This window comes from Platalea leucorodia (assembly GCF_965183815.1).
Source record: "Platalea leucorodia genome assembly, chromosome: 9".
Taxonomy (NCBI): Eukaryota; Metazoa; Chordata; class Aves; order Pelecaniformes; family Threskiornithidae; genus Platalea; species Platalea leucorodia.
In genome coordinates, this window is record NC_138831.1 from 14190928 (window position 1) to 14213004 (window position 22077).

A 22077-nucleotide genomic window follows, 5' to 3' on the forward strand; every position below is an offset into this window, starting at 1 on the left:
GTTCAGTGGTCTTTTCAATGTATATAAAAGGTGGTGGGATCAACACTTGATGTGGCTTTTTAAAAGTATATACTTAAAGCAAGCAGGTGTTCTGCTGTGAAGTTACTGATCTACTTTTGAGAGGGGAAGCAAAGAAAAAAAAAAAAAGTCATGTAGGAAAATAAGAGAGCATTGGGACCTTGGTTCCAGCAGCCCTCAAGCATATGCTCGCTTTCCAGTGAACAGATTCTCATGGGTTTTCATGGATCTGTTCATGTGCATAGAGTTGAACACATGGGGACGCTATCAGGAAAGCCTCAGCTGGAGTTGAATCTTGTGGGGACATGAAGGGCAACAAGAAGGGTTTCTAGGTTGTATTCACAGCAGGAGGAGAGTAGGGAGAGCATGGGTCTGCTGCTAATGGGGCAGAGGCCCTGGTGATAAAGGACATAGAGAAGGCCAAGGTGCTCAATGCCACCTTCACCTTGTTCTTTACTGGTAAGACTGGCCTTCACAAACCCTAGGTCCCTGAGATCAGAGGGAGGTCTGGAACAAGGAAGACTTACCCTTTGTGGAAGAGAATTGGGTTAGGAACCATTTAAACAAGCTGGTCATACACAAGTCCACAGTGCTTCGCAGGATGCCCCAGGCCACCTGTGGAGTGCGGGGTCCAGTCCTGGGCTCCCGAGTCCAGCAAGGAGTCTCAAAGATGACTAAGGGACTGGAGCATCTGATGGGCAAGGAGAGACAGAAAGAACTGGGAGAGGTCAGGCTGGAGAGGAGAAGGCTCGGGATATCTCAGCCGTGTGTGTAAATACCTGAGGGGGTACATGAAGAGGATGGAGCCAGGCTCTGCTCGGTAGTGCCCCATGACAGGACGAGGGGGGTTGGACTAGACAGTCTCCAAAGGTCCCTGCCAGCCTCAGCTGTCCTGTGATACTCTGGGATGTGTTTGTATCATTTTAAATAGTGAGCCCAGAACTTGTATGTTAGTAATCTTACCTAGCGCGTGCCTCCGCAGGAGATAAGATTTTTGCTTACAAATGGACTGCAATTAAAATGATTTTTGTTCAGTGTAACCACTGCTGCTGGATTAGAATTGAATGCAAGCGAGGAGCTAGTGAGACACAGTACAATGCACTAAATGCCCTCATAAAGGAGGAATAATTGCCGTGATTGCATATTGTTGTACGGCACGCCAGCAGTGTAGGACCCTGCGTGAGTGCTTTTCAGACCTGCCAAATCACTTCCGCTGAACTCGAATGCCCTGCTGCTGGCAATATGTGAAATCAAATCCGTATGGTAATGTGCCTGTGCTATGAACATGTAATTCTTTTAGCATTTTATAGGTGCTGGGGTTACGTACATCAGGGTTTCTCCTAATTTTTTCAAAAAACTATTTGATCTTTGTTTTGTCAAACAATTTTCATGCCGTTAGCGATGTCGGAGACAAGTAGAACGGCAGTTTTATGTGGCAGCAGTCCAAACCGCACGCACATGATCCTTTGCTGCTGCTGTCTTTGGCTAGGCACTGAAAGCTATAGGAGCAAAACTGAATTCAAGCCAACGCAGAATCTTGGCCTGAGCTGTTCGCTATCCTGAACAATTAAATTCCCCAAACAGCAGGTAGTTGCATTCAGCTCTGGGAAAAAAAGGTTAAAAAAAAAAAAGTGAGAGGAACAATTTTTCAAATATAACCCTCTTGCTGCTTGCCTGCCTTGATGCTTGCCTTTCTCCTTCAGCCCTGAAGGGGAGGCCGGAGTGTCTGAAGCTTCAAAATCTTTGTGCCTGCAACTAGTACATTGTAACTGAACTCCTTATCAATATTGCCAATGGACTCACTGCTTCAAGGAATAAGACAGACCTATTCTGGAAGCTGTGTGTCTTCCAAAATTGCATAAATTTGATTTGAAATAGAAGTGAATGGGAATCGCCTGCCCAGTGCAGTTGTAGGTTTGTCAAACCAAGTGTTTTACAAGCCGTTAGCAATTACGACTAGCCTGATGTTGTGCAAAAACAGGAAAATGCAAGTCACGGCTGTAAAAGTCGATATGTGCTTTAAAGGAGGAGGAAGTCTTTGTGAAATGGCTTAGGGAATTGCAATACCCTGCCTTTTGCATCACTCAGTCGTTCCCTTTGCAGATAAAACTGCAGTTTGTTCCGCATTGCACACAGTCCCCCTCCAGCTTACTCTGTGGGTCTGGAGGAGGAGTTGCAATATCTTCTTCAAATTAATACAAGGGCTGGAACAAACAGGTGGATGCTTAAGTATGTTTTGTTACCCACTTCAGGCTGAATGCATCAGGTTTTGCTGCGGAGTACTCTTGATATCTCTGTTTTCTCTCAGCACACAGATACTTGGGGGCTCTTATTAAACTTGCACTAGGTCTGACCCTTGATTCTGCGCAAGAGCTCAGCCTTGGAAGCAAAGCTGTCACGCCTCTGAAATGCTGTAGCCAGCCTGTCGCCTGGTCTGCTTTGGCTGGGCTACAGCCCCACCAGTTTCCTTAGGAGGTCTTTTCTGTACTGCCTCTTTTCTGAATGAAGACGTCCCTGTGTACTACAGAATCAGTCACGAGAACTGAAGCTCGTGACAAGCTGAGTGAAGCATCCAGGGAACGCTTTGCTGGAAGCAAGAAAAAGCTGTGCTGGCTGGAGGGGAGGAGAGGAGCGGGGATTCCCGGCAGGACAGGGAGCAGTGCCCTCCCTCCGGAGTCAACATCTGGGAAGGTGATACCCAGCAGCCTTCCACAGAGCCAAGCATGCTGCTCCAGCGTTACACTTAAAACTTCCATCTTCATGGGAAAAACGTAGTATTCCAATTATTTTTTTTCTTATCAAGTGATTTATTTCTGTGAAATAAAAATATTGTAGTCATATGCTAGCCAGTCATGCTCAGATTAAAGGTCTAAGTCAGTAGGTTAAATACTGCTTTGTGCAGAAAAAGCAGGAATTGATACAACTGTTAACATTGGATTTGACTGTTTCTTTTATTCATAATCCCTGGAAACATAGCCTAGGTAATAAAGAACAGTAAAGCTCTGCATGCTGCAGGGGAGTGATTCAATAATTTGGCTAGCGGAGCAGTACTACTGTATGCAGAGAATGAGCTGGTTTAGCTCGTCAAGTTTTAGGCAAGAAGTGTGTGTGAGAATTAACTTTGTAAGACCAAAGAGCAAGCCTGTATTCAGTGAAAAACGCCTTGCCTTACCTGATGGCTTGTAAAGAAAAATCTGATCATCTAAAAATATCTCTTTACTAAGACTTTCTTCTTATTTATGTTCTTTCTTTACGAAGTTTTTCCAACTAGGGATCAGATTTCTGCTAAAGCAAAGACTGTCCAAAGAAAACATTTAGGCTTTTGGGGGAATTACCCACTTAAGTGGTAGTACTGTTTCTTCCAAGGATTCTGTGTTCATCCCTGCTTGAACAAACCAAGCTACTGTTCTGAAAGTAGCCAATTTTATTTTTAGTCATCGTGTTTTCTCTAAAGGGTACTTGCCTTTAGGCTATGTACTGGGAAGCAAAGTCTCCAACACCCCGACATGCTGTAGAGGTGTTAAGAACTGGCTGCAGATGCTGCCTTTGCAAGTGTAGCCCTATCTAGTCATGTATTCCAGAAATGGGGAGGACTGGGCTCCCTAAAAATGGATAGTAGCGTGAAGTCAGCTAAGTATCTCCAGAAGGTTATTCACAAAGGTAGGAGTTTAAAGACTGCCTGACTTCGAGTGCACTTCATCCCATCGGAAAGTATTTCTCTCTCAAGTGAGTATATATGATCCTTAAAGTTAGGCAGTATGAATGCTTTTTTCCCCCTTTTCTCCTCAAGATCCCACAAGCTGCATATTTTTCATATGTTCTAGCTGAATCTGCAACTATAGCTCTTTATTCTGAACACAGGGTCTCGTGGATGGTATCTCAGGTTCATTCCCACTGAAAGTTATAGGGTGGCATGTTCAATATTGAAGAGTTGTGTTCCCACTTCATAGCCTGTGAGATGCTCTGGATGACAGGAACTGAAGAGCTCAATCTATACTGGCTGAGATGGCAACAGCCATTCCCTGGGGCAGTTTCTCACAGTGCAGCAGGGTCTTGTTTTCTACAATTTTTTCCTTCCCCGTGTTTAGCCATCTAACATTGTCCTTCTGCCTCCTATGCCTCATTCCTCCACTTTCCTTTGTGTTTATTGACTTTGGATCAAGAAGCTAAGGCTGGTATAAACCTAGCTATAATCAGAACAAATGCGGTACTGAAGCTGGGGAGCATTTTGTTTCATCGCTTTCAGTATTATCCATTATTTTTGCTTTTTTCCTGGAGGGAAGGCACGAGCGCTGATTTCTGTAGCATCAACCTTTCTACATTCTGACAAGTTAATCAAAAGTCAGGATACTAAATGAGCAATCAGTTGAAATGTGCTGAATCACTGTCACCTTTAGTCTGCATTCATAGACAGCATTTTCCTTTTTTAGCTTAGCCTTCAATTGAATCTGGCAATTTCTCAGTCTGTTTGCCTTAAAAGACTTATTAGTCTGACGCAGGCACTAGAGGCAATCAGTTAACAGCGCTTCTCTGCAGGCCTGCAGAAAAGACCTTGCTGGTTCCATAGTCCCATGCATCTTGTTTGTCTGAGCAGTTTTTTCACCTTTGAAGTGAAGTGTTTTGTAACCTGCTAGAATTAAGCTAGATAGGAGTTCTTCTGCTGAAACTTCAAGGAAAAGAAAGTGGTAGTGGCTATCCGTTTCTACAGCGCACTGCTGGAAACACACTGACAAACAGCATCTGAGTCACTGGGAAATTGTTTTTCAATAATTGTCCTTTGTTTTGGTTGGGTTTGTTTTTTTTTCCTTTGGAATACAGGAGAGAGGAAACATGTTTAATCCATGCTGCTAAATCTAGGATTTCATTAGAGGAGCTGCTCCTAATCAGCAGTTTCAAGCAGGGATTACAATAATTATGTGGGAAGAAATGCAATTGAGAGAATTGCATTTCAAGACGCCTTCCTTCAAGGCATGCAGTCAGGTGCCTCCTTGCCGCTTGTGCAGGTGGTGCTGCTGTGAAGGCAGAGCCAGGGAATTGCTGCTTCTGTCTTGGAGAAAGGTCTTGGGAGGAGAGAGCCTTGAGGGATGGTTAGCAGTGAAATATAGCAGGTAGGCTAGAAGGAAAGCTTCCAGGCTCAGGAGAGCTTTCTGATCCACAGTGAATGGCCTATTCCGTGTTGGGTTTCAGTGCTCTAATGGATGCACTCTGTTATTGCTGCTTGTCTTCTATAAAATTTGAAGCCAACAAGCTGCTCAAGAGAGCAGCGCATTGCAAGCAAGCCCTGAAAGAGGCTTAAATTGCTTGCTTGTCCAGGCTTCAGTGAAATTAGAGCAATATACCATGCAGTGCGATTGTGGGTCGATGAACTTAATAAAATGTTATGATCCAAGCATCAGTTTGTATATTTTTTTTTTCTCCTTCCCCCTCCTGGCTTTGACACTTTCCCCGCAGAATTTCCTTCGCTGCCAGAACAATAAGACAAACTACAACTTGGTGTGTGAGACGCTGCAGTTTCTGGACTGTATCTGTGGAAGCACAACTGGTGGACTTGGACTTCTTGGCCTGTATATAAATGAGAAAAACGTAGCGCTGATCAACCAGACGCTGGAAAGTTTGACCGAATACTGTCAGGGGCCTTGCCACGAGAACCAGGTAATACATCCATAGCTGTGAAAAGCATCACCCTTTCTCCCTACACCCGCAGCATGTGCTCTGCTGGGCTTGGGCTCTCAGTCTGCTAGACTTGTGTTGTCTTACAATGCTGCTCCCTTTACTTGCCTGACAAATTGGTTTTGGGGTTTTTATTTTTCCTAATAAACTCATAATGATCAACTTCTCTTTCTCGAGGAGTTGTTCTCTGAGGAGTTGAACCACTCAAAGCAGTAGAGATTTTTCTGCTTTCCTAGGATTTATGTTGTGTTATTAGACTTGACAGACAGGGAAGAGTGGGGAATTTTTGTACTTGAAATACTTGGTAGTAAAAATATTGCTAAAACCAAGCTCTGTTGCCTGTTGTAAAGGAGGCCAGAAATGTGGTCCCCCCAACCCAATGGGAGAAGGTTGAGCTCTGTAGCTTTGTTAATGAAGGCGATAACCATGTTGAGGTTGTTTTCAGACATAGTCTTATGTGTAGAACCGGGTGCGTGTCACTGCCGACTGTCGGTGCGCTTGCACGGGGATGTAGTGGTGGTTCCCAGCGAGCAAGCGTTACGTGTTGGTGAGGACCGCCAAGTGTCTGGGGTGGAGGGGCTGAGGCAGCCTCTGTCCAGCTCCCACCAAACCATACTTGCTGTCAGCGGTATGTTCTGCTCCAAGCAGGATTAACTGTTCTAAAGCAAGCATGGAGGTTTAAGTAACCATGTTACAGGGAAGGCATAGCTGAATAATGACAATAATCCTATCGAATAAAGCAGTGCTGACCCACAGCTGGACTTGGTCTGCTCTGTGCCTCAAAGGTCAAATAATTATGAAGGAATATGGGAAGATACTTTGTTTGCATAAGCAGGAGTTTTTAGGTGCTCAAGAACTGCAGTTTGCTCCAGCGGGAAGGATCAGAGGGCAGGGGCAGCTGTACTGCTCGGCCATGCTTTTCCGCTTCACCTTCCCGCAGGTTGTACAGCCGTGTTTTAGAGCAGCATTCCTGATTAGTCAGGCCCATTTCTTCTGCCTTTGATCTGAATGTGACTTGCTGTAACTGTTTCAATGAGTCAAATGAAGTCTGAAGGTCTGGAGTAAACCATACCCAGGAGATAGCTACCCTGAAGTAGTTTTCCAAACTCCGGCTACTCTGTGGCATTGACTCAACAAATAACACGTGCTCCGTGTGTGTGTTGGAGAACACGGTTCCCAGTGGGCTGGCATGACCTGGCAAGTCCTGTGTTCCAGGGTGGGTGTCACCCTTCTAACAAGCAAACCTCTGCACTTACAAACATGAATATCTGCTTATTTTCTCCATTTGCATACTATTTGAACTGTAGTATGGTACGGAAAGACTGGAACATGACTTTTCAAAAAGTCTTCAGGAATATCTGTCCTTTGAAGTGCCTTTTCTTTGTGCGCTCAAATGTAGTTTACAGCAAAGCTAAACAAAGCATAGTGGGGGTCACTGATGTTCAGATGAAATTGTATCTATGGGAGAGAATGCATGAGGCTGTACAGGTCAGTTCATAACGGACAGCTTCTCTCTGTTCTACGGATCAGGTGGAATAACAACCTTTAGATATAGGTATGGATCTTCACAGTGGAGCTTGACGACAGAGCAGGGCTTTGGATTTTGAAGCCAGCAAGCTATTGTTGGTTTGTACATTTTAGTTATAGAGCATTATAAAAGCAGGGTTAAAGGGGAAGCAAGGTGGTTATGGAAATTCGCATTCTTTGGTTAGACAGGGCTGAAGCAGGTGTTAATTGGCACATCCAAAATAAAGAAAACTCTTCCTAATCTTAGTAAAACAGTGTTATTCCTTAGCTATGTATTCAGCCTGGGCGCTTTGGCGTGTAAATGCTTCATTTATCAACTGTGTTGCTTTCTGCTTCCTGACGCTGGGTGGTTTCAGTAGGACGTGCCATGGCTGATGACAGGAAAAGCTTGAAACAAAATGCCTTAATATTTTGTTATTCCACTGACTGGAGTTTTCTGTTCAGTTATCCATCTCGAACAGCTTACGAGGTGATGAAAGAGGTGACTCTTCTGTTCTGGCCAGGTCACCAGCCTAGGCTGCATTTTTAGTGTAGACTATTAGTGAAGTTTGATGAATTTTCTTTGGACAGAACTGCATTGCTACTCACGAGTCCAACGGTATTGACATCATCACAGCATTAATTCTCAATGACATCAACCCTTTGGGAAAGAAGAGGATGGACCTTGTGTTGGAACTGAAGGCAAGTGAATATTTTGTGCGATCCACATTAACAGTAAGATGAAACATAATTTTATTGTTGGAATTACGTGGGTGTTTATTATATCCCAATATTCATAAGTGCCAAAAAACTATATGCATCAGCGAGCTAGAGGCAGTGCCCAAAGCTTGTTTATCGCAGGTATTTCATCTTCTAAATGATAACATGGAGCCACCAGTTTCCAGATGAGGGGGGATGCCAGCAGTCAAGATAAGCTGAGGAATCCTGAAATAATTTCCTGTTAAAAATTTAAAGCCAATGAAAACCTTTGTGTTGTTGGTAAGCTTTTGCATATACAATGGAAGTAAAATTTCTCATGCTACATCTAGTTTCCTAATACTTTATTGATGTTGTTTAATTAGTTGATGTTTAATTATCAAGAATTTTTTAGGGGTGTTCATATTAATGCTGAAATAATTAGCCCTGGTGCTGGTTTCAAAATACACTAGCAGGTTGTCTTCTAGCAATGGTAGTCACAGAGCACTTGGGCTTCAGCATATGTTTTAGAAATATTTCCTTTCTGACTTATTGTCCTGTCTTCTAGTGCAATGTCTAGTTGCTTTCCGTTGCCGACTCACACCATTATTATGGGTAATGTGAGGGTTTTTTTATTCTAAATAAAAAATGCTTTTAGACTCAATTAGTATTATACTTCAAAATTAAATACTTTTATTGGTTTTTGTTGTCAGTCATGATGGATTTTAATCTTAATTGTTCGTATTAAAGTAGTCTGGTGCCTTGTGGTAGTTTCCCATTTCCTCCCTCTATTTCTTGGCATGAGCAGGTCGCAGAATAATTTTCAGTTAAAAGCAGCGAAGCACGTCTGTGTCTTCAGCCTTGGCTGTCCTTTGATTTAATCAACAGTATCTTGGTTAAAGCTGAGCTGCACCATTTTGGACTTGAGAGCTTGTAGTACTGCTGCAGTATCTTTAAAACAAAACAATACAAGCTTGAAATCTCGGTGTTTCAGAAATCTGAACCTTAACTTGGGTTAATTTGATGGCCCCCAATAAGTAGGGTTTGGGAAATAAACTGGTAAAAAATACTACTAAGTCGTATATCTCAATAATTAGAGGAGAGGGAGTGCTTGGCAAGGTGAGGCTGTAGGAGTCCTGCAGTAGGCTGGCTGGGAGGCTCTGCCTTGCCTGCAGCTTGTATTTGTAGAAACCAGGTATCTCAAGCCCTTCTGGGCAGCAGGGATCATAGCACTCAAGCTGGGTACCCTTGTTTTTTGACTTGTGGCAGTGATTGGTGGTGTTCTTCCCTCCCTTCAGAACAATGCTTCAAAACTGCTCTTGGCGATCATGGAGAGCAGGCATGACAGCGAAAACGCAGAGAGGATTCTCTACAACATGAGGCCCAAAGAGCTGGTGAGTCCCTGGATCACTCCGAAGCTCCTGACTCCCTTCAAGCCAGGTACAGCAGCACTGGGGAAACTGGGGTGGCCACGTCCACCCTAGGCGTGCTGCAAGAGGTCTGTGCATGGATCACTGGCAGTTGGAAGACCTTTCAAGGACAGCATGAGCAATTAGGGAAGCCACACCGAATGCTGCGGAGGAGGCATTCAACATCCTGGGTAAGGCAGGGGAGGAGCGTCGTCTGAGGCTTCGGAATCCACGTGTAGAAGCCATTTGCACAAGAGACAGAGGAAACAAAAATTTCTTGTGACCTAAAAGCTGTTCAGTAGACCATGGCAGGCTTTTGGGCTGGTTAATATATTAACTGGTGAAAACACAAACAGGACATTCAAAGTACAGCTGAAACACTGTCAGCTCGTCTTGGTGCACGTAGCTATGGCGCGTGCCAGAGGTCACAACGTGAGGCACCGTGCTGCGAGGGTGGCCCAGAATATATTACCTAGAGGTGAACGTGAAGTTTAGCTGCTTGTGTTGATGAGCTGGGCTGAAAGTGCCGAGTTCAGGTCTCCTGTTTTATCCTGGATGTTGAGAAGCCCACTGACCTTCCTCTTGAATGTATATGCCCAGTTCCCTTTGGCTTCTGTAAGAGTGGCAAATGTATACTGGCCTTAGCAGGCTTCAGCCCTCAGCCTGAGCTGTCTCTTCATTGGCCTGTGTCTGTCTTTCTAGGTGGAAGTGATAAAGAAGGCTTATCTGCAAGGAGAAATAGAATTCGAAGATGGAGAAAATGGGGAAGATCTTGCGGCATCTCCGAGGAACGTGGGACACAACATTTATATATTAGCTCATCAGGTAGAATTTCACCTACGGCTTTTGTAGCACTGAGTGTCACGAACTGTGAATAGCAAGAGGTCTGCTTTTCCCTGAAATTGTTTTAATGGCTCACCTGTGAGATAAACTTGCTGCACATTCTCTTTTTATCAGAGCAAATTCCAATCCTTAAAGAATCAGAAAATAAAATTCTATAATATAGGAAAAATTTGGGATTTTTCTTTTATAATGGCAAGCAGGCAGGCTCTTGACCAAGTTTCTGAAGACACATGATTCATGTTCTTGGCAGTACTGGGGAGCCATATATTATTTTTCAGCTGTATCAAAGGTTACTTTATACTCCCAAAGAAAGTCTACCCACAGATCACTTAAATCGTAAGCAGAAATCTCGCTCTGCTTTTATGGTTCTTGCCACATGCTCTCTATGTTGGAGCCAGTCAGGTTCATTGTATTGATACAATGTGGTGTTTGAAAGGTAAAAGACCAAGGCAGGGGGGAATATATCTAGATCTACTTAAGATATTGATGCTACATATATCACTCCATTAGAGACTTCTTGTTCCTTTAGCATCTGAGAAGAAAAACCATCATTATGCCGTAAAATGAATCTAGAGCATCCAGAAGCATTTTTGGAGCCGTGCTCTGTGCATCTGCTTTTCAATTGATGCAAATTTTCTCTTCCTTTGAATTAGGGTGGGTGTAGAAGGATAGACCGAATGCGAATGTTCAAAAAGTTTCCCAAGTCAGGCAAAGGGTGGGAGAGGATGGGTAAAAGAGGAGTACAACACGGATATTAAAAAAAATACATATTTGAATCACTCCGACTTGCTCCCAAAATAGAGCTGCGGGGTGTCTGGTTGGAATAGAACAAGCCTTCTGTCAACTTTGCCCTTTCTTAGCAGCTGACTGTGTACTATTTCTTTTTTTATGCCAAAAATCAGAAATTTAATATCATAGAGAGACATCTGGTGTCTCCCACTCCCTTTGCATTCCTTTATTTCAGTTGGCTCGTCATAACAAAGAGCTGCAGAACATGCTGAAGCCGGGAGGTCAGATAGAGGGAGACGAGGCTCTGGAGTTTTATGCCAAGCACACGGCACAGATTGAGGTAAAGGGAAACCGGTGGCTGCTGGGAGGTGTGTGGGGAGAAATGATCTGCTGCGGAAAGAGCTGCTTGGAAGAGAAACGGTGGAGTTAAAACACCAGTTACATTATACATGATATTTTGATTGAACTGACTACCTGTGTGTGGACTGTCATCTTTGACATGAGAATATATGTGTACTTATTTTTTTATTTTATTTTTTGACAGCCACTGGGGGGGTGCTATTTTTGAGCTGTCATGTGTGGGCTTTAAGATGGAGCTGAGCAGAGCTCTGTTGGCAGGAGGAAGTGTAACTTCGCTTCTGTTACATTTTGGCCGGTACTATTGCTGAATCCATAAAGTTAGTGATAGCTTTTTGCCATTCTTTCTGTATTAAAATGACATTTTGGCCTGATGCACAATCTAAAGTGCTTTTTAAAAGTAAAACACGCACAAACACGGAGAGCTCACAAAACTCTCTAATAAGCAATATAAATATAACTATTATTCCTCACGCTTGCCTGTGCGATGTGTGGGTAAAATTTGCTAAGATTCTTGAATTGGGAGACCAGATTGCTCTGAAATTTAGTGCAGCTTTGGTGCAGGATTCATCGGGCCCCTTGGAAATGCCAGCTAAGTATTCCCAGCATAAGACCACATCATGGAAATTATCAGTCTTGGAGATAATTGTGGGCCTACTTTGAAAGGTAAATTAAGTGAAGTCTCTACCAAGCTGCTGTTCTACAAAACAGGTCTAAGTTTCTACATGTAGCTGGTTTGAAAGAGAGGGAAAAAGAAAAAAAAAAAGCAGACAAACCAAGAAATAAAAGCATTGAATAACTAGGAAGAACTCTAATAAGGCTGCTGTTCAGATTGTCAGGTCGGACCGTACCATGGAGCAAATAGTGTTCCCTGTGCCCAGTATCTGTGAATTCCTCACGAAGGAGTCCAAGCTGCGGATATATTATACCACAGAGAGGGATGAACAAGGCAGCAAGATCAATGACTTCTTCATGAAATCAGAAGACCTCTTTAATGAGATGAACTGGCAAAAGAAATTGCGAGGTAGGTTGCTGTTGCCAGTGTGGTTGTGTGGAGCATTACCAGCAGAGCACTGAGGTCAGGTTTTCAGAGTTTAAAATGTTGACTCGGTAGCAGATGGTTCCCCAGTGTGGCAGCAACCTTGATAATTGTTTGAAAGAGTCTGCTCCTCTGCACGATGGCAATATGTTGTAATGAAGCCGAGCTTAATGCAAGAGCAATATGGACCAACTGGAGGGGATCCAGGGGAGAGTGGTAAGAAGGATCACAGGTCGTCTTTTTTAAGATCCAACAGGAAGGAACAAATTTGTGGGGGCTTAGCTTAAATGAGAAGGCATTTGGTGGCAGGGAGAAATGGAGAGGACACAGCTGAAGAAAGCAGTGGTCTGTTCTCCTTCCCTGCACTGGATACACTAAGCAGTTCCCTTGTGTTGCAAGGAGGAGTAAGGCTGAGTAATGCAGCATGGACTTAGAGCATCTCCAGCAACGGAGGTATTTAAGAACAGGTTAAACGTGCCTTTTCCAGTAATGGTGAAAGTAGAATTTGCCCTTCCTTTGGGCAAGGAATAGACTGGCAGACATGCCGACTAAGTCCCTTCCAGTCCTGTGATGCTAAAATACCTGAAAGCAAGCATTTTCAGGCACTGCTTTTCCCTCTGAGGTCACACAGGCAACTAGGACAACTTTTTAAAACTATATTTTAATTCATACAGTCAGTGCCACAACTTTCCCCAGTAAAGTTTCTAATTCGTTTGCTTAAGATTATTTAAAAAAAAAAAAGATCTTGTTTTGCGAAAGGAGAAATGTTACATGAGGCTCAGCTTCACTGGGCAGCGATGAGTGGTTAGAATTTACCAACGATGACCCTCTCAAATGTGAAAGATAAAGCAGTTATTTCCTGCTCAAGTCACCAGCTGCCATCTGATACTGCTGTTGTTCCCCATGCTTGAATCAGCTAAACTCCAGTTATTAGCGCAAGAGCACAGGCTGGTCCGGAGCCGCCTCCTAGAGCAAATGTGAGAGTGGACTTGGGCTGTACAGCTGCGTGCTGCTGTCAGCCACCGAAACCTGCCTGCTGTGCCAGGCAATCCACGCCAGCGCGGTTGGCAAAGGTTTTCCCCCTGACAGAGACCTTGCTGGTACTCAGTCAGCGTTGCCTATCATAGAAAAAAATTAGGTGAGAAGGGACCTCTTGACCTTCCTCATTGTGAAAATTATTTTTTATAAAATTATTTCCCTTGTTGCAACCTGTGACGATTGCATTTCGCCCTTTCACTGTGCACCTCCAAGAAGAGCCTGGACTCTTTCCAGTTTGTTTTTAGGATGCATATGCACAGTTCACACTAGAGCTGATGATGTGTTGCACATTTGGTAACTGAAACTCAATATTTGCTTCTGATTGTTGGGATGTATGTATATATGTTAATAAATCTTTTAACAGAGAAAAGCAATTGTAATCGTATTATTTAAAATTATCAAAGTCAGGCACAGATAAGACTGCCTGAAACTTGGTCAGCTCTACTGAAATATTTTTCATGTGTATGAATACTAAATAGAGTGGAGCTATTTCCACTGAGCAATGGATTAGTACTTCTGACAGCATCAAAATCCCCAGGAAGCTGCTTCCTAAAATGACTTCTAACAACTTTACAAGAATATGGGAGCATTTGACATCCTAAATAAATAAATTCTCTAAAAAATGTTCTGTTAGATTTTGTTGTTTGAGTTACTTTAATTATCTTTGAGGCTATCTCCAGGCAAGCTGTGAAGACAGCCATAATTAACAACAGACCACAAATTGATCAAGATCTGCCTGCAGAAGCGGAGAATATTTCTTTTTTCTTTAAACTGGAATCATTTAGTCTGTCTCCTAATATTCTGGTCTTGTTTGGCCTCTAAGTGGTATTCTACACTTATACAATTGTTTCTCACATCCTTAAATACAGATTTGTGTTTTCAAGACATGACTGGCTGGCAGTGCTCTGTGCTGCACTCGTGATACCACTTAGAGTTTATTTGAACCTGCGAAAACCTTTTTAAAAAGTCTTTATAAGGACCCGTGTACTTCCCCCTTCAGCTCACGGTGCTGGCTCATAATCTGAGCGCCATAAGTCTCCCAAGGTCTTAATTAAGAGTTTAAATGAGCCTGCCAAAACCAGGCAGAAGTGCTACACAGGGCAGATAGTCTGTGCCCATTCCCAAATGAAGGTTTAAAGTAAAACCTGGAACTTTATAATGACCCTTCGTATAACAATTTCATACAAATGAATTCAGCCTGCTTACAAATTCTTCCAGTTAAAATGAAACTGAGAACAGAAATAATAGAGAAATCAATGCATCATATATTCGAAACATTGCTACATCACATTTCTGTGAGGCTTAACATGTGCCTGGCTAATTAGGTGCAATGAAGCTTTTGTATTCTTACAGTGATGGGGTACCTTTCTGTAGTCCTTCCCTTTGCATTCAGCTGTTCAATACTTTTGCTTTTTATGTGCATTTCAACTCAGTATAATGAGGCATTGTATAATTCTTTTAACCCATTTTTTTGCTTAGGATGCTAGAAGAGGTGATTTGCTGAAGAGAGGTGGTGGCTGCTGTGAGGCTCAGAATTGCTGCATTCATTAATTTACTCTCCAGCCCCAGAGTTTGCATTTTTATCTTTTCCCTAAATTTTGCTGTGAGCTTCTCTTCCTTTGGTCTCTGATATCTGTACACGATACCTCCTTTCAACAGGGAAAAACATTAGTTCTTTTCCCTTCTTTGAGAGCATTTTTAATAGACTTTTTTTTTTTTTTTTTTTGCGACACTAGATTTCAGCAGTACACAATTTGCTGTACAATGAGGCTGCAGGAGCTAAAATCAGGGGGATTTTGCCTCGATGCAGAGGGAATTTCTGTAAGGCAGCTTCTTAGCTGTCCTTGTCATCTTCTAGTCCACGACCACTTCAGAAAATGAATCCTGCTTTCTGTACCTCTTGATTCTTGCTGCAGAGATTATTAAAATTAGGAGTCTTTTTGAAAATTATTTATATGTAGTATTAAGAATTTAAAATGCACAGCTGTTTAACTGTACATATAGCTCTGTGCAGATGTGCTTGTCTCCTTTGCCTACAGGGCAGAGGGAAGGCCAGCCGAGCTTCAGCTCGGTTGTTATTCTGGGGCTATATTCATCTATCAGCTTGAAGTAAAGATGTCTTACTGGCTTGGCAACTAGTGCTAAACATTTTAGCTTTATTGTTATGTCGCTGTGCTGCATTTTATGTCTCAGTTGTCCACCTTGCACTGTCTGCGCTGCGTTTTTTCTGGCTTGCTGCCCGGAAGGGAGGTTTGAAGGTGGGCAGGATCTCATGTAGGTGAGCTGCTGGCAGCAGCAGAACTGGGAGGGATGGGGCTGAATCTCACCACTGAGAACACCTACAAATTTTCTTCCTCCTAATTGTTCTTTGTGTGACTCTGAGTGCAAAGTATGCGGGAAACCTGGCACTTCTGAACTCATTCTGCTGCTAAATCATATTTGAAATTATGTTCCTTTTTAACAGGAGTCCTTTGCCTTAAAGCAGTATCTAGGAAACTGGAAGTACCCCAAAGATAAAGAGTAATCAAACTTCAGAATAAGCCATGAATATTACTACTGTTGATACTGTGCTTTTGGGCAAACTGAAAATAAACTAAGTTTTGGTGGAGATTAATTTTTTATATAGACCTCTTATTTTAAATGCTGCATTAAAAAGAATTATTTTTCTCTTTTGCAGCTCAACCTTTCCTATACTGGTGTGCTCGCAACATGTCCTTCTGGAGCAGTATTTCCTTTAACCTGGCTGTCCTTATGAACCTGCTCGTAGCATTTTTCTATCCATTCAAAGGAATTCGAGGAGGTACAAATATTTAACATACAAAAATATGTGAACAAATAAGGTATAATGAGCCAAATTCTGTCCCCCGCTTGTGTCCGCACATCCCCGTTTACTTCAGTGGGGACAGGAGAACAGAAATGGGCTTTAATTGCGTTGATTTAAAATGTGCTATTCTCTAACTTACTTTTTCTTGAGGCATTTGTAAGGAAAATGTAGAGCCATGCTTTTTCCTAGGGGAAAGAATTATCAAAGACAGACATCCACCTTTAATTACTTGACTGTTCTACTTTGTTTTAAAGTTCTGTAATTAAGTATTGAACTAAAAATATGAGAAATGTTAATTTGTTGTTTTCTTTGAGCTTGCATTTTATTAATGCCATTTTCCATAAAACTTTTATGGTAACATAGCGCTTCAGGAGGCCTCTGAGTGTTGGGGTCGGGTGAGTAAGATTACCCTGCGCTGGCAGGTGAGGCCTACGGGAGCGAAGTGACCTGCCTTGTGCCATTATAAATTGATGGAGAATACAGAAAAAGAGCCCATTTCCCCTTTGTTACTGTCTCTCCTAGGAGTCCCTTACCCCTGCGAGCACTTAGAGCAGGGGTTGCCCTAGGGAGCGAGGAGGAGCATGCCAGCCATCTCCCCTGGCTTGGAAGCAACCCGCTGCTCCAAGGTTCCTTGCATGAGCGGATAGCAGCTGGGCTTGTGCTATCATTTCTAACATGTCTAGAGGATCAGAATTCTCACGTCTAGAGAAAAAAAAAAAAAAATCTCACGTCTGGAGAACAGAATCTATCATTCTAACATTTCTAAGTATGAATTAGCATGTGCGGTTCATGTGGGATTGCACAATCTTGCTGTAATAGGTCTCATGAAAGTCACTTTTGATCCAAACAGTGGGTTTGTGCGACAGTGGTAGTTCTTAGAGCCAATTCAGTAGATACTCCCAGTGGAGTCCTGATGACACTCAGCTGCTCTTCCTTAGATCCAGCCTCTCCAAGAGATGCACCCCAGGGCAGGTCAAGGGGTGGATTCATGTCAGCAAGAATCAGGAAATCTAGAGACATATTCTTGTGAATGCCTCTGTCATGTTTATCACTTGCAAAGCTGGTGTAAAGGAAATACCTAGGTAGGAGCTTTTGCCGTGACCATGTCAACAGGAGTAAATAAGGACCCCAGCAGTAAAACCTCCTTCTGGAGAGGGTGATTCACGTTCAAGCCTTCACTTCCCTTTCTTTGAGATTCATAATGCAACGGGGCCAGTTAGATGCTTATCTTTTCCCATTAAACTTCCCTCTGCATCTTTCACGCGTTCATTGCTAACTACAGAACCCAAAGACAGTGCAGCTCAAAGATAGCAGTAGCCTGATCATAACAAAAATTATCAGCTGAGCTCTGTGTGCGTGGCATAAAAGGCGCTTCACCCTTTTTGCAGCTCATCAGTTAATTTAGATTGAGGAGAGACGTAGTTTTGACCAAGTAGTGTTTGACAGCAGCTTATGGTCACAGTGGGGTAAAGGCAGTGGGCATGAAAAACGTGTGTTTAGGGGTTCTGCATCCTGATAAAGTCTGTGAGAAGGTACAGGCTATTTTGGACGAAAATCCAGTGATCCTGAGAGGGGGAAGAGTTACGGTTACCTTCTGCTGTGGCTTTGGCTGCTGTACCTCTGCAGCGCACCCGGTGACAGTAGACATGGGGCTACCCCGATCCTGTTCTGGCCAGCAGCTGTCTGAAAGGTTTTAACAAGCACAAAGAGCAACTGAATTTTCTGTCTCTAGTTTCAAAGATTGCAAGTTAAAATTTAAAAGTCTGTATTTATGGCTGCTAGGAAAGCTAGTAATTAAACAAGTTCATTGAGGTTGCAAGACTAGGGGAGGGATCATTTGGCATTTTGAAGATGCTCTACCATGCATATTTGAAATATTTTATTTATCAAGTAACATTTTGATCAAATCTCTTCCTCTACTAGTTACAGTCAAAAATGTAAAATAAATACATGTGCATTTCATATTTAGCTTTAAAAAAAAAAAAAAAGACTTTTCAAAGCAGACCGTTTGGGGGAAGCTGCTGGTGTCTTGAATTGGTCAGACACTGTGAACTGAGCAGCTGATTAGCATCTGACTGTAGCAGAAGCAGTAAAACTTCTGACTTGAGGAGCAGAAACAAAACTGGATGCCTGGAACTGGGTACTGGAACAGTGAGAATTCCAGAGACAGGGAGAGCTTCCTACCGGGTCCTCCCGGTTACACGCTCCTCCTGCCAGCAGTCTTGTAACAGACTCCACGTGACTGCAGCAAGGCTTTGCCATTCGGTTGGGAGCAGGCAGTTGATGTCAAGTGACCGCTGGCTTGGTGAGATTCGTTTGGCAAGGGCAAAAACACTGCTCCCAGTTTGCTCCCAGTCTCTCTCCGTCCCCAGGAAGGAGAGACAAGCCTGTGCCCTGAGCCCCACTCTTCCCTGCGAGGACTCACCTGACCCAGGTCCCACTAAGGGCTTTGTATGTCAGGGCATTGCACTCCTCGTGCTGATGAGCAGCCAGTGGTGTCCTGCCTTTCCAAGGTGGGTGTTACAGGCAACAGTTGAGGACTTCATTAACTCTAGTTATTTTTCCAGGCCTGCTGGGAACTGCTGAAACTTGTGAAGGCAAATGTATTCATGTGCCGTGGATGGCTTTGTAAGAGCTGGGATGTTCAGACACCTGTGCAGGTGCAGGCAGGATCCTTCAGGATCTGCCTCTCACAGCAATTCCCAAGTCATTCCTAAATGAGCTTCTGCACATTTTTTTGTCTCTCCCCTCTCTGTGCTGTTTATCATTCCCACTCGGGTGACTCTGTTTCAAGCTCTGCACCTTTTGCTGTTTGACAGCTCAAGTAGCAGTGGCTGCGTTGCACTGGGATCCCAAACTCCCTTCAGACAGCGGAAACATCTGTTCAACTTCACGCTTATTAAGTTTTAATTTCCATCTATCCTCTGCTGTCTTTATTAATCTACAGTGATTTGGAACAAAATTAAATGGCTGCTCATGGTAGTCAGATGAGAGCAATATTTCCTAAGCCTTCTGAGTTTGGGCGGGGGGGGAAAAAAGCCCTTAGTGAATATTTTGCCAATAAGACACAACATTCCTCTGAGTATGTTCTTGCAGAAGAGTTGCAGAGTGGTAGCAAATTTGAGAGCTCTTGCCTTTTTGTCTGTTGAGGTACCAGTTGCTTGAAGAAAAGCATTTTTTTAATGTCAGTTTTAAGAAGAGGATGTCTTTTATATTCTGCATAAAGCCAGGGTAAACGGTATTTTCGACTGAGTATTTTTTATGGCTCCTTCAGAGAAGTGTATTTTTAGCAACACAGGCTGATGTTATGTAAGCAGACAGTCTCATGGGACAGTCTAAATAGAACCAGAAATAGCAAGAGATGACAAAAACTGGTACGAGGTTTTTGACCAAAAGCATAACAGGAGAATCTGCTGTGAATCTGGACCTGGAGGAGTATGTTGTCTGTCCTCACCTACCCATTCAATGTCTCTACAGAACGCATTAGCAAAATGCCTCTTCTTTTCAGCATTCAAGGTGTATAAGTAATGAACACTAAAATGAAGAATCCTATAATACTGGCGCTTATCATTTACATAATGCTTTATTAACAAGTTTGTAATTAAAATCTGCTGAAGGCATTGGGCTCAGATGTTCCACTTACCACTTTAAAATCAGTAATGTCTGAACATCAGGCTTAATGATGCTCCACCAAAGATAAGACAAAATGGCATTTATTTGGTTATTTTGGTTTTGTTTGGTTGGTTATACAAAGTATTGGAATGGAGTTTGCTTTTTCTTCTTCACCCTAGGTACACTGGAGCCCCACTGGTCAGGCTTGCTGTGGACAGCTATGCTGATATCTCTGGCTATCGTTATAGCTCTTCCTAAGCCCCATGGCATCCGAGCCTTAATTGCTTCTACAATATTACGACTAATATTTTCAGTTGGTTTACAACCTACTTTATTTCTTCTGGGTGCATTCAACGTAAGTATCGAGTGGGCTTTTTTGAAGTTCTCTTGCATCTTATGTAAGGGTTTCTTACCTGCTCATGAACATGTCAGGCAAAAATAGCCTGGGACATTGTGGTGGAACTGGTGGGAGGAGTAATTCCTTCTTTGGACTGTTTCTAGCAGAAGTGCTTTGCTGCTGTTCATTTAATCCTGGTTCCCCAGGCTGGAGACCTCTAAGGTTTAGCTCAGTTCTAGAAACAGCTCCCCCTCCAGCCATAAATGCAAAGAAGTCTCTGTGACCCTAAAGTACACGGTTACTCGCTCAAACCCGTCTCCCGTTCAGTGACTAAGCTACAGTATTTTTGGGGTTGTGTAAGATTCACTAAACAATGCATTTCCCAAATGTCTGTCTGCAGTCTACCTGCCAGCCAAAAGCTGACACTAAGCAGTTTTGCTACAGCAATGTGTGGACTGAGCATGTAAGCTGAGCCACCAGAGAACTTCATTAACGCTCAAACCCGGATACTTGTGGTGTCTTGTGGCAAGTAAGCCAAAAGTGTTTCTCTCTGACTGAGTCAGCAGGAGCTGTGCAAAGACGCGTCTTCTCAAAGCCCTTGTCTTTATTACGAAGTGCCCAGCTTTCAAGTACATCATTTAATAGCACTTCTTGTCTTCAAAATACGTCACTGAATGCCAGGTACTACAGAGTCAGAGTTGCATTGTGAGGTTGGTTGTTGTTACTGGTAATTGTAGCATTTAGCAGGTTCCAGGTGAGTTGAAGGCAGCTTTCCTTCTGGTGTTGATGGCTGGTGCTACACAGGAGGATTACTGGGTGCATGATCCGAGAGTGAACTGCTGAGGGAATCTGGAGCACTTGCTTATTAGCAAGCATTAGGGTGTATTTCGGAAATGTAAGGGTTGCTGTAGGCTAGAGAGTTATTCGACTGCAGAAAGTGCCATGCTTAGAACAGGGGTTTTTTTTAGGAAGGTTTACCTCTCACACCAAGGGAGTATTTTTACTTTCTTCTTTAAATCTTAGTCTTGATGCCCGACAACAAGCTGGAGGCAGGAGTCAGTGCACACGTTTTATTAGACACATGCAGTTTTAGTTTTGGCTCACTCTCTCAGCTGTGCAGAAAACGCAACAGAAAGCAGGTTTTGATTGATGTGTAAAATGCTGTCGTGTAACAGACAATTCAGCACGGTTGTTGGTATCATCATGGAACTGGAGATGAGTTATCTCCAGCTTTGAAAAATTGCCTTTTTTTCCTGAAAGCCACATATGTTGTAACTAATTTATGGTTAATCTTCACTTAGGTTTGTAATAAAATCATTTTTCTGATGAGTTTTGTGGGAAACTGTGGAACCTTCACCAGAGGATACAAGGCAATGATCATGGATGTAGAGTTTCTTTATCACCTGCTGTACCTTCTGATTTGTGCTCTGGGGCTCTTCGTACATGAATTCTTTTATAGTTTATTGGTAGGTATTCGCTTTGCTCTCAGAATGTTTTTCAGTCTATGTGTTTGCAAAGTCCCATCTCGGGCATACCTAGATGTGTCATACACCACTTGCTTTCTGTTTTGCTACTGGGAAACTGTTGTACAGGCACTCTTTTGAGAACTGCACACGGGAGATTTTGCCTGGGAGAAGTTACCGTGGGAGGCTGCGGGACTCCTGCCCACATCTCCTCTTCTTGATTTGTACGGACAAGCAGAGACTATTTTATTCTTCTCAAGTATATTATACAAGATGTGTTTAAAGTTAAATTTAGTTAAAATTGCTCATTACAGTAAATGTGTATGCAGTTGCAATGAAGGTTTTTTAGCATTTCCCTCTGTGTCACTCCTCAACTTCTAAGGTACAGGTTTTCTAGATTAGATGTATTGCTCGTGACCCTGCTCTGACTTCCAAGATAATAAAACAATTTAAGATGTCATGGCTCCAAGTAATATCAATACCTGGTGAAGGTTTAAGCCTTCTTAAGGTCATATAAGCTCTTACATGAGGAAAAA

At 42.9% G+C, this 22077-nt stretch overlaps 1 protein-coding gene across 4 annotated transcripts in view; it reads left to right on the top strand.

Annotated features, from left to right (window-relative positions):
• Positions 1-22077, top strand: part of ITPR1 (inositol 1,4,5-trisphosphate receptor type 1) — a 186530-nt gene that overhangs the window by 139413 nt on the left and 25040 nt on the right. For 3 of the 4 annotated variants that reach the window (XM_082321383.1, XM_082321382.1, XM_082321384.1), the window contains 9 exons: positions 5470-5670; positions 7786-7896; positions 9189-9284; positions 10002-10124; positions 11107-11211; positions 12060-12252; positions 15983-16105; positions 19921-20096; positions 21380-21544. In XM_082321383.1, coding sequence (XP_082177509.1) covers positions 5470-5670; positions 7786-7896; positions 9189-9284; positions 10002-10124; positions 11107-11211; positions 12060-12252; positions 15983-16105; positions 19921-20096; positions 21380-21544 — 1293 coding nt within the window. The remainder of the gene's footprint in view (positions 1-5469; positions 5671-7785; positions 7897-9188; positions 9285-10001; positions 10125-11106; positions 11212-12059; positions 12253-15982; positions 16106-19920; positions 20097-21379; positions 21545-22077) is intronic. The other variant, XM_082321385.1, reaches the window with a different exon arrangement.